The sequence below is a fragment of the Elephantulus edwardii genome, unplaced genomic scaffold (assembly GCF_000299155.1).
Source record: "Elephantulus edwardii isolate Elephantulus edwardi_28Jun2011 unplaced genomic scaffold, EleEdw1.0 scaffold00290, whole genome shotgun sequence".
Classification (NCBI taxonomy): domain Eukaryota; kingdom Metazoa; phylum Chordata; class Mammalia; order Macroscelidea; family Macroscelididae; genus Elephantulus; species Elephantulus edwardii.
In genome coordinates, this window is record NW_006400040.1 from 2,119,919 (window position 1) to 2,132,238 (window position 12,320).

The window sequence follows — 12,320 nt, forward strand, 5'->3', positions numbered from 1 at the left end:
ATTATCTCAGTTACTTTGTCCATCCATCTCATCTCGGCCTTCCTCTCTTACATTGTCCCTCTACTCTTCCAAGCATGATGTCCTTCTCCAAGGACGGAGCCTTTCTGGCAGCGTGTCCAAAGTATGTGAGATGGAGCTTCAAAATCCTTGCCTTAAAAGGAACAACTTGGTTTCACCCTCTCCAGCTCAGATATGTTTGTTCTTTTGGTAGTCCATGGTATGTTCAATACTCTTCTCCAACACCACAACTCAAAGGCATCATTCTTCTTGAAGGCCAGAATTGTACAGTTTAAGGTTTTAAATTCACAGTTTTCAGGATGGTTGTTGCTGGGGCGTTAAGCTGAGTGATTTGTCCAGTAGTTGCTGACTGCAGAAATAAATAACATTCACTAAGTAAAATACTAGGAATATATAGACGATGTCTTTGCTTTCCAAATGGAATAAATAATATTATGAGTGTTTTAATTTTAGGAGGTTGTTGTTTTATAATGTAGAGTCGGAATTGACCCAAACTTGATCCTCTGGCAGGTGTTCAGAAGCAGTTCATCAGAATGGAGGAAGGAGATTGCTGGTCCTTCTCATGCAGAGCAACTGGTGGCCTTGAACCAAGTTCTTTTGGGATTGCAGTGCAGCTTCTTGCCACTAGGCCACCAGAACTATTTATTTAGAGATGAAAAATGCTGAGGTCTAAAACTTAATTTCAGATGGTATATCCATTCATTGCCATCAGGTCAGAACTGATGCCTGACACTTCTACAGGGTTTTCAGTGACTCTAAATCACACAGAAGAAAACAGGATGTTGGCAGTTGTTGGATTTCATGTTATTAGATGCCATCAGGTCATGGGAATAAGTGGATGTATAGTGAATTATTCTTTCAATTTCTCTGAATGCATGAAATTTTTCATAATTGAAAATAAAAAGGATTCATTGTAAACCTTACAGATGATTAGGGAAGGAAGAGTAGGTACTTTCAAGGACAATATGAATACACAAGTGCAACAAAAGGTATTGTGTAAATGTTGGAAGAAAAAAAAAATCAATGTGAAGGCTGTATGGAACTTGGAATGTACTTTTCTAGAAATGATTTTGTTAGTCTGCAGGAGCCTATTTAATAACCTCTTATGTGGTTATTCTAGTAGTGCCCTGGGACTGATCCATCATTTATAACATCTATTTTTATTAGATACTTCTTTAAAGATTTGGGTAAAACTAGTTTTGTGTCTGTCATCAACCAATGGATAACATTTCCTCAGATACTGGGAGCAGAGATTTTAAAGTAGACCTAAGTTTGAGTTTCATGGCATGAAAAATAGGTTCACCACCCTTATCTCTAAGAAGTGTTCTGATTGAAATTTTTCCAAAACAGGTTCATTCTTCTGGCGGTCAATAGAATAGGAAGTACGCTTCAATATCATGGTTTGGGTCAGCTTTACCCTACTTCTCATGGTAACATTTTTGCTTTTAAGCACTTTTAAGAAGTCTTTTGTTCTTGACTACTGCTTTCAGGGGTGTGGATTATAGATCCAAGTAAAATGAAATCCTTAATATCAACCCTTTCTCCATTTATCATGATGTGTCTGTTGGTCCAACTATGAGAATTGTAACTATTTCTAGTAGGTGAAGAAACTGATACTGAGAAACTAGTTATGAAGTGGAAAGATAAAGGGTCAACAAAAGAGAAGAAACCCTAAATGAGATAGATTGACACAGTGACTGCAGCCTTGAACTCAAGTGTATCAGAGATGATACGGATTGCTTTTGGGTCGCTATGAGTTGTGTTTGACCTTACAACACCTAAAACCAACAACAAATATGTCATGACATACTTCAACAGATATGATTTCAAAACATATGTCCTTTCCATTGCTGAAGTAAGGCTGTTTTGAGCTGGGAATACTGTGGGGCAGATTAAAAGAACCCAAAAGATTTTTACCATCTGATGAAAAACAGAACTGAGGGTCAATGTAACTACCAGCAAGTTGCACATGAATTAGATACTTTCTTGTTTTCTTTTAGCCAAAAGTTTTTTTCATGTAAAACAGAACAGGGATGGGGGGGGTGGGGGAATTAAAAAACAATACAAAAACCCAGAACAGAGGGACTAGGAACAAAAGACATTAGTTTATTAAATGAATTCTATTTTCCATTACTTAATCACATGTTGTTGTTATGTGCCATTTAGTTGCCTGGGACTCATAGCGACCCTATGTACAACAACTCTGAATCCTTCCCTATCCTGATCCAACCTTATCGTCTCTGACACACCTACCCCCCATTACCCCAGTCACTGAATCAGTCCTTCTCATCTGGGTCTTCCTCTCTTGTACTGTCCCTCTACTCTCCCAAGCATGATGCCCCTCTCCAAGGACTGATCCCTCCTTGCAACATGCCTAAGGTATGTCAGACGAAGCTTAAGAATCCTTGACTCCAAGGAGCAGCATCCTCTCTAGGATGAATCTATTTGTTCTCCTAGCAGTCCTTTGTATATTCAATACTCTTCTCTAGCACTACAGCTCAAAGGCATCAATTCTCCTTCTATCATCCCTAGTCATTGTCCCGCTTTCTGGTGTGTAGCAAGTAATTGCAAAGACCCTGGTCTGGATCAAGAGCATCTTAGTCTCCAGAACTGACATAGTTGCTCTTCAGTACTCTAGAGAGCTCCTTGACAACAGACTTTCTAATGCAGTTCATCTTTTTAATTCCTGGCTGCTGGTACCAAGAGTGTTGATTGTAGAGCCAAACAAACTAGAGCTGTTAACAATCTCAATCCCTTCACCGTCTATCATGATGGTACCAGGTGGCCTAGTGGTAAGAATCTTTGCTTTTTTGATGTTGAGCTTCAGTCTGGTCTTTGACCTTCTGCAGCAAGCACTTCAGGCCCTCCTCTGTTTCAGCAAGGAGGTTGTTGATGCATCATCTTTAAATTCTGATGTCACGTTCTTCCTCATAGAGCCGAGCCTCCCTGATGGCTCTAACTGCATATAGATTGAAAAAGATAAGGAGATAGGACACATCCCAGGTGCACATCCTTCCTGATTTTGAACCATGCAGTGTTTCCTTGCTCTGATGACTGCCTCCTGGTCCAAGTATAGGTTTTGCAAAAGATCAAGTGTTCTGGAGTTCCCATTCTTCTTAGAGTTAACCAGAGTCAATAAGGAGGAACTAGAATATGTCTACCAACTTTTGTAGTCAGAAATCAATCGAACATGCAATCAAGATGCACTAATATTAATGGATGACTCGAATGCAAAAGTTGCGAACAGAGAAGAAAGATCAGTAGTTGGAAAACATGGACTTGGTGACAGAAATGAAGCTGGAGATAGAATGATAGAATTCTGGACATTCAGTTATTTATTCATTGCAAATACTTTTTTAATAAGAAACATAAACGCAGACTAGACACATGGATTTCACCTGATTATATGCATAGAAATCAAATAGGTTGCATCTGTGGAAAGAATTGCTGGAGAAGCTCCATATCAGCTGTGAAAACTAGGCCAGTGTTGGTTGTGGAACAGACTACCAACTACTCATATGCAAGTTCAAGCTGTAGCTAAAGAAAATTAAATCCACAGGAACCAAAATTTGACCTTGAGTCTCACTTGAATTTCAAAACCATCTCAGAAACAGGTTTGAGGCCTTGAACACTAATGAGTGAAGACCAGATGGGCTGTGAGGATGATATCAAGAATATCATCCATGAAGAGTGCAAAAAGTCATTACAAAGAAAAAAATTTAATCACATATTGTTTTAAATTTTACAACACTATGAGCTCTGGTAAGAAGCTGAGCTACAATCTGAAGGCATGTAAAACCACCAATTGCTCATTGGGAGAAGGATGGACAGTCTTCTCCAGTGTGATTCATTGCCTCTGAAAACCTGCTGTAGGGTCAGCTATGAGTTGGTTCCGACTCAACAGCACACAACAATGATGTATGAGTAAGGTAATTATAGAAATGGGTAAACAAGACTATGCTATTGTTCTTGTTATGAGCCTTCAGTTTGCCTGCAATTCATAGTGACCCTATGTACAACAACTCTGAAGCCTCCCCTGTCTTAAGCCAGTCTCACTGACGCCAACACACCTACCATCGTTGCTCCAGTTACTATATCAGTTCATCTAATTCAGGGTAATCCTCTCCTGCACTGTCCCTCCATGCTTCCAAGCATGATGTTCTTCATCAAAGACCAGTCCTTCCTGGCCATATACCCAAAGTATGTGAAACAGAGCTTCAAAATGCTAGCCTCCAGGGAGAAACTTGGTTTCAACCTTTCCAAGACAGACCTATTTGTTTTCTTGGTGGTCCTTGGTATATTCAAGACTCTTCTCCAGCACAACTCAAAGGCATGAATTCTTCTTCCGTCATCCTTAGTTATTGCCCAGCTCTCTGTTTCTTTGCTCTTTTCTGACTACTGTTTCCTCATTCAAGTGTAGCTTTCACATAAGCACAATCAAGTGTTCTATGATTCCCATTCTCCTCAAGATTAACCACAATTTGTCGTGATCCACACAGTTAAATGCTTTTGCATAGTCATTGAAACACAGATATTCTAGTACTCTTTTACTTTCTGCCAAGATCCATCTGACACTGGTGATAATGTCTCTAGGGCCACAACCTCTTCTAAATCCAGCTTGTATTTCTAGTAGTTATCTGTCAATGTACTTCCTGTTGTTTCTGGATAAACTTAAGCAGGATTTTGCTTGCGTTTGATATAGTTATACTGTACAATAGTTTCCAAACTCTATCTGGTCTCCTCTTTTTTGGAATAGGAATAAAGATGGATCTCTTCCAGTCAGTTGGCCAAGTAGTTGTCCTCCAGGTTTCTTGCCACAAGCTGGTGAGCACATCCAGAGCAACATCTGTTTGTTAAAATGTGTCAGTTGGTATTCCATCAATTCCTGGGGCGTGTTTTGTTTTTTTGTCACGTCGTCGTTCAGAGCAGCTGGAACTTTTTCCTTCATTACCATTGCTTCTTGATCAAATGTTGTTTTTTGAAATTCTTCTGTCAGCCAATTTTTTTTGTGTGCAGTAACTCTGCGTACTCCTTCAATCTTCTATTAATGCTCTGAATCATTCAATATTCTGCCCATGACATCCTTAAGCATTGCATCTTGCAGCTTGAATTTGTTCTTTAGTTCCTTCAGCTTAAGAAATGACGAGTGAGTTCAGCCCTTTTGATTTTTCCGAATCCAGCTCCTTGCCCATTTCATTATAATATTTTGCTTTATCTTCCCGAGCTGCCCCTTGAAATCTTCTGTTCGGCTCCTTACCTTCTTGATTACATCCTATTGCTTTGGCTTCTTGGCACTCTAGTGCAATATTTAGAACTCTTCTGACGTTTATTTTGGTCTTTTCATGTTCCTCTCTCTTTGTAATGACTTTGTATTATCGTGGATGATATTCTTGATATCCTCCCACAGCTCCTCTTGTCTTTGTTTATTAGTGTTCAGGGCCTCAAACCTGTTTCTGAGTTTGTTTTTAAATTCAGGTGGGACAGACTCAAGATGAAATTTTAATTACTGTGCATTTGATTTGGCCTTCTTTAATTTGTAATTGCATATGAGTAGTTGATGTTCTGTTTTCACAGCTTGTTATTGAACTTCTCTAGTGATTCCTTTCACAGATGTAATTGATCTGATTTCTGTGCATACCATTAGGTGAAATCGATGTGTACTGCCTGTGTTTTCTTAAGAAAGGTATTTGCAATGAATTAATCATTGATTATGCACAATTCCATCATTGTATTCTCAGCTATATTTCTGTCATTAAGTCCATATTTTCCAACTACTGATCCTTCTTCCTGATTCCTAACTTTTGCATTCCAATTATTATTAATGCATTTCAGTTGCATGTTTGATCGTTTTCTGACTGCAAAATTTAATAGAAATCATCTATTTCCTCCTCTTGGTTGTTGCACCAACTCTAGTTTTTGGTGCGTAAATTTGAATACAAGCCTTTCTTATATGCATTTGGATATTATCCTGACATTCACAGCATTGTATTTCAAAATGTATCTAGAAACAGCCTTTTTAACTATGAATGTGACCCTGTTTTTTCTCACCTTTTAATCTCCAGCATAGTAAATCATATGATCATTTAATTCAAAATGTTCCAAGCCAGTCCATCTCTCTTCACCAGTACCTAATCTGTCAATATTTATGTGTTCTATTTCTTTCTTAACGATGTCCAGTTTTCCTAAATTCACACACACATTCCACATTCCAATCATTAGTTTATACTTACACCTGTTCTCCTTTGTGTTTCCAAATTTGAAGGAAGGCTTGCCTCAGTTGCTATATCTGTTAGTCTACTCTAAGTGTGCTCTATTGTACAGAAGGTTTTTGAAAGCCCATTATATTTTAGAAGTGGGTGGCCAATCTTTCTTCCTACTCTGTCTTAATTTGGATGTTTAGCTTTAGAACAACATTTGACAGACAAGCATTTTACTGAAAGGAGCAAATGAAAGACACTTCCCCTTACAGGAAAACACTTCCCCTTACAGAAATAATCCATATGTTCAAGTGTGTTGTCCTCTTCCTTCCCCCACTGCATGGGTGTCTTGTCCCTTTCCTTTCCTTTCTACATCAACATCAACATCCCTTACACTCCCTCCTACCTATTCCTCACCTCCCTCCCCCTAACCAATCCTTAGTATGATGGCTTAGGCCACAAGTAACTTCTGTGATGTCTTGTGCCTCTCACTACTGCTGGTCTCTCAGGCTGATGCGCATCTGACATTTAGGAGGATTTACGTCCAAATCCCATGTACCAGCTTCAGGAAAGAATTTTTGTCTGAGGCAAGAAGACAAATTAAAGTGGTATTAGAAGTTTAGGAATAAGGTTCTTGTTATATTTCTAATTCTGTTTAGCAAATATTTCAATGTACTTCAGAAATATTAGATCAAATAATCTCTTTTATTATGAGTAATCAAAAATATATTTGATAGGTAGTTTCATCTTGGCAGATTTGCTATGACTAGTTAACAAATACATATGTATAAATAGCATTAGTAACAGGTATTTTGAGGTTATATCACTATCATAAGGTAGTTATATTCCTGAGAAACCTCTTTACCAGCTAAAACACTAATGCAATTTCAGATTGATGTTGAAGTGTAAATGATCTTTATATTCACATTACATTGTTTTCTATTTATTGTGATTTGTGTGAAATTTTACAAGCCAAATTGGTTTTCCATCCAACCATTCATACACATTTTGCTTCATCTCATTAATTTATAATGCCATACTTTTCTCACTTTCACCCTATGATTATTGTTTCCTTTAATCTTTCTAACAGAGCTTTGTTTTTTGTTGTTCTTATATGCCACTAAGTTGGAACAGGCTCTGATCCTCTAGCACATTTTCAGAGGCAAAAATTCTATTGGAATGAGATTGCCTATCTTTCTCCAGCAATGCAGAAGTTGTTGTGTGTCATTGAGTTAAAGCAGACTCATAGCTGAACCTCCAGTAGGTTTTTGGAGGCTTTAAGTCACACAAGAGAGTGCCCACTATTTTTTTTCCTGTGAAGCACCTGGTGGATTTAAACTTTGTGCTTTAGGATTGGGAGCACAACTTCTTACCACTAAGCTATCAGGGCTCCCCGTTTTTTATGTACACTCCAAAATTGGAGTATATTTTTCCTTTTTAATTTTAAGTTTAAAAAATGCTGTATCAACTCAGCGAAACAGTAGTCTCACTGTCTGTTTTTCAAACTGCAGCAACAACTTGAATGTCAACAATGAAGCAGTGGTACTGAGAACAAAAGAAAGATTTCCAACTAACTGTCATCACAATTTCAAGTGATTGTATAAGCTGAAGCAAGCTGTGACAGATCTGTGTGTCCTCAGCTGCGACAGATCTGTGTGTCCGCTAGCAGTAGAGGGAATGCCTTCTTCTTGTTTATTTACAAGAATTTTAGTATAGATCATTTACATTCTGTATATGTGTATTAAGTGAAATAAAAATGAGTGAAGCTCCGAGGTTCTTTGTTGGGCCTGAAGATACTGAAGTGAATCCTGGAAATTATCGACATTTCTTCCACCATGCAGATGAAGAGGATGATGATGAAGATGAATCTGTAAGTTGTTTTTATTGATACATTATAGGCTTATTCTCAATGTGATTCTTACTCTTAATAATGTTATTTTACATTTTTGGTACATTTTTTCAGATAAGAATTTCCTAGAAATATTATAAATGAAATAACATGCTTTGACTTATCCCATTATTCAGCAAGAAAGAAAATTACCGATTAAACTTAAAATTGTTTAATGATGCCTATTTTAGTTTCTTCTGGTTATAAACATAGTGTAACAGAAGATTGAGTAGAGCAATGACAGAAATATGAACTAATTTAGTCAAGAAATCCAGAGTTTCTTGTGTATACAAATATATAATTAACAGATTAAGATAAACTTTAAGGAAAGAGTTTACAAGGTACTAACTCCCACTGCCATCTAGTCAATACTGATGCCTAGCGACCATGTAAAACAATGTAGAACTACTCAAAGAGTTTCTATGTCGAAAAATATTTATAGGAGCAGACTACTTCATCTCTCTCCTGCAGAATGGCTGGTGGGTTCAAACTGGTGACCTTTTGATTAGCTGACAGTTTAATGCTTTAATCACAGTGTCACCAGAGTTCCTCAAAGTGCTAAAGAAGGATCCTATTTATCTAGTTTCATTTAGTTTATCATATTGTCACTAAAAGTGTTGGTTGACCTGAAAATATCTCTTTATTAACAATTCAGTAATCTACAGTAATTGGCTAAAAGTATATGCTGACTCTGCTGTCTAGAGGTATGTGAATATGTGTGTGTAAGTCAGCCAGTCTTATTCCTTACTCTTTCTGATATATTAAATCTATTTCAGTTCTAGATCGTTAAAACTGACATGCATGTTTATATATGTTCATTTAGCAACAACTACTACCCCGGTTTTCCTACTGTACAGTGTTGCTATTTATAGAGGTTGTTTTCCCTAAGAACTGATTTCAAATATAAACTTAAAATATTTTTTTTCTTATACTTGCAATTTATTTAATTTTAAAAGGATTTCTTTACTCCTATAAATAAATTTTTGTTTTATGAGAATAAATTGATTCTTATTTTACTTGTTAAAAGTAATTTAAAGGACAAAAGTAGCTATCAGATAATTCATTAAACTCCATGTTTAACAATATTTTTCACAGTGGAGTTCACAAAATCTGAAATGCAAATTAGACTTACACTCTTGAAACTTTCAATACCTTGAGATTTCAAATATCTGCTGACACCTCTATTAATAACTTGGCTTACTCCAGAATTTTCTTCCGAGTTGTTAATGGTTACCAACTAATATTAAAGGTCAATCTAGAAAAATTTGAGTATTATATAGCTTCATAGTCAGGAATAGCATCTTTTAAACCTTTCACCTTTTCATTTAAATAAATGTGTGACCCTTTTCTACAAGAGGGACAAGTAGAGACAGTAGAAAAAGTATTCATTTAGTTTATAAATATGATTAAAAATAAAATTGTACTCTGAAAGTGTTCATTAAAAAACTTTCTAGATTTATGTAGCAATAAAGCGATTATAATAAATATTTTTCTTTTAAGAATACTTAGTACAAGTATTTCTTCTGATAAACTTATTTATTGGTTAATGTGTCATTTTGTTGATTCAATATATGTCTCAATTATGGAAAAGATTAAAGTAGCTGTGCTTTAGAATATATGCTAAGTTATAATGTTTTGTTTCCTTTTTGTTTTAGCCACCAGAAAGGCAGATTGTGGTTGGAATATGTTCCATGGCAAAGAAATCCAAATCCAAACCAATGAAAGAAATTCTTGAACGAATCTCCTTATTTAAATATATTACAGTAGTAGTATTTGAAGAAGATGTTATTTTAAATGAACCAGTGGAAAATTGGCCTTTATGTGATTGTCTTATTTCATTCCATTCCAAAGGTATTAAATAAGGGAGAAAAAAGTTCTTTTATATTCATTGATTATGAAATTCATACACATAAACTGTAGAAAACTGGAGGGAAAACAGAAAAATGAAAGTTACTTGTAATGTTACTATCATAGATTTGCGATATTAATATTTTGATACATATGTTTCTTTCCAGTCCTTTTTTAAAAAAATAAATTTAGTTTTTTAGTGTGTGTGTGTGTGTGTGTGTGTGTGTGTGTGTGTGTATATGTGTGTGTGTGTGTGTGTGTGTGTTTAGAAGCAGGAATGACATCTACTTTCTAAGCAACATGCTTCTGGAAACTCTGAACTTTGATAAATGTTGATAGTTATAGAGGGGCTTCATGCCTTTTGTTCATAGGGTCACTATCAGTCATTCTCGACTTAAAGACAATTAACAACAACAATACACACAGAAACACACACACACATTGAGCTCGTATCAAAAAGTTTTCTCCCTTCTGTGTCATTTTTTCAGAACATATTTTTAATTCTAACATTTCTCAGTTAAATTAAGGTGGTGATGATTTCTGTGAATGTATGCTTTGCATCTCTATGTTTCTTAAGGATAAATTCTTTGCATTATAAATATTGGTAAGTCTTATGGTTTTCCTTTAGAGAAAATAATTTATCATTCCTCATGAACTTATGCATATTTATACTTTATTTCTTAAATATTTAAAATTTGAGATATTGGATCTAAATATCTTTTAGTAATGAAACAAAAATTAACTTAATTATTAAAGGATTTTTCATATGTAAACTAGTGAGGAATATTACTAAGTGTATATCTGCAAATAGATAGCTTAATAATCATAAAGTGAATGTCACATTAACAATTAAAACTAAAAATACCCTCTCATTGTATGTTTTCATATTTAGCCTTTATTGTTACCAAAATATGGAGTCCAATCTTGTGTGAAATGCTCACTTTAGATACTTAAAGTCTTTAGTAAAAAGAGGACAGAGCACTGCTGCAACTTATATTGCTCCCATAGCCAAAATTGTCACTGTTCTGTAGAGTAGCTAAGGTCTTAACATTGTTTAATGAAGTTCCTCATTTTAGAGAACCAGGATGTTGAAATATCCTGAAACTAAGATTTACTTCCTTTACCTTCACATGATTTCTTCTGCAAGCACTATTTATCTGTTTAGCCTAGGTTCATTTAAGGTCATATCCCATATAGTATGTCTTAACTGAAGAAAATATTTTCATGAAATTAAAAACAAAACAATCATTCTAGTTTTCTGTTTGCTGCATTCTGTTAGGATGCTTCAAATTATATATACTGGGATGAGTTCTGAGAGTTCTATGAAACTTGAGAGATGTCTTATTTGTTTGTAGCCAGATGATTTTTAGTATAATTTCTGTTTTTTAATATAGTTTATAGGTTGTTCCTTTTTTAAACATTAAATACTAAAAATTAATTAGGAACTGATCTTGTTTAACTAACCAAACTTACTTTATTTCTTTTCTCCCCATTCCTTTTTTCTTATTTGGTTATGAAGTTCTTTTACTTTGTTTTTCACACTTTTCCTCATTGTGTTTTATACAATCATTCTCATGCTTTATGCTTTATAAAATCAGTCACCATTAGACCTTGTCCATCATTACCCTGGCTTTTCACCTGAATCCTTCCCATTTCCTTCTCCCCCTCACTCCACCCACCAAACTGTGCAACCCTGTGGTTTTGCCCCCACACATCCTCACCCTCTGCTCTCACCTCTTTCCCTTTTAGGTTTCCCTGCATGTTTTTCAAGTTACCCTTCTATTTTTACAGTGATAATCTATGTAGAATTGCTTTTATGAGACTGAGTTTCATTTATTTAACCTCATTATTCTTTTAATATGTTTTTCTCTCTGAGTAATTCTGGCAGTGCTACAAAATACAGGTATACCAAAATGAAATCTAAAAAATACATATTTCCTGACTTTTTATCGCATCTCCATAGATGAAATATTTATGATTATATTGTTATTCACAGAGTAGTGGTATATAACAGTTAACTGATGGGTGTGTGTGTGTGTGTGTGTGTGTGTGTGTGTGTGTGTAAATCACTCGATGATTAGGATATTTAGGTTTTTCTTTGTGTGTGTTAGGTACTCATCTTCTATAAGCTGGCTGAATAATCAAGCATTGACTAACATGTCAGTGCTCTCAGTTTAGCTAAAGAACCACTAGACTGATAAATGTCTTTTTGATAAAAATAAATAGTAAGAAATAAGATATGTTTAATAGTATATGTTAAATCAGTAGTATATAATATTCAATTTTATAAGTTTGTTATGCATAATGAAATTATCCTTTTATGGGAGGGTGCATCAATTCATGTTGATACATTTATAGCTGCTATTTAA

The 12,320-nt window shown here is 35.4% G+C and overlaps 1 protein-coding gene across 3 annotated transcripts in view; it reads left to right on the forward strand.

Moving 5' to 3' along the window:
- Positions 1-7,965: 7,965 nt before the first annotated feature.
- PPIP5K2 (diphosphoinositol pentakisphosphate kinase 2) overlaps positions 7,966-12,320 on the forward strand; it is an 85,268-nt gene continuing 80,913 nt past the window's right edge. Inside the window, exons 1-2 of one of the 3 annotated variants that reach the window (XM_006900683.1) lie at positions 7,966-8,085; positions 9,759-9,954. In XM_006900683.1, the coding sequence (XP_006900745.1) occupies positions 7,972-8,085; positions 9,759-9,954 (310 nt within the window). In that variant the 5' untranslated portion in view covers positions 7,966-7,971. The remainder of the gene's footprint in view (positions 8,086-9,758; positions 9,955-12,320) is intronic. The other 2 variants (XM_006900682.1, XM_006900681.1) reach the window with 2 other exon arrangements.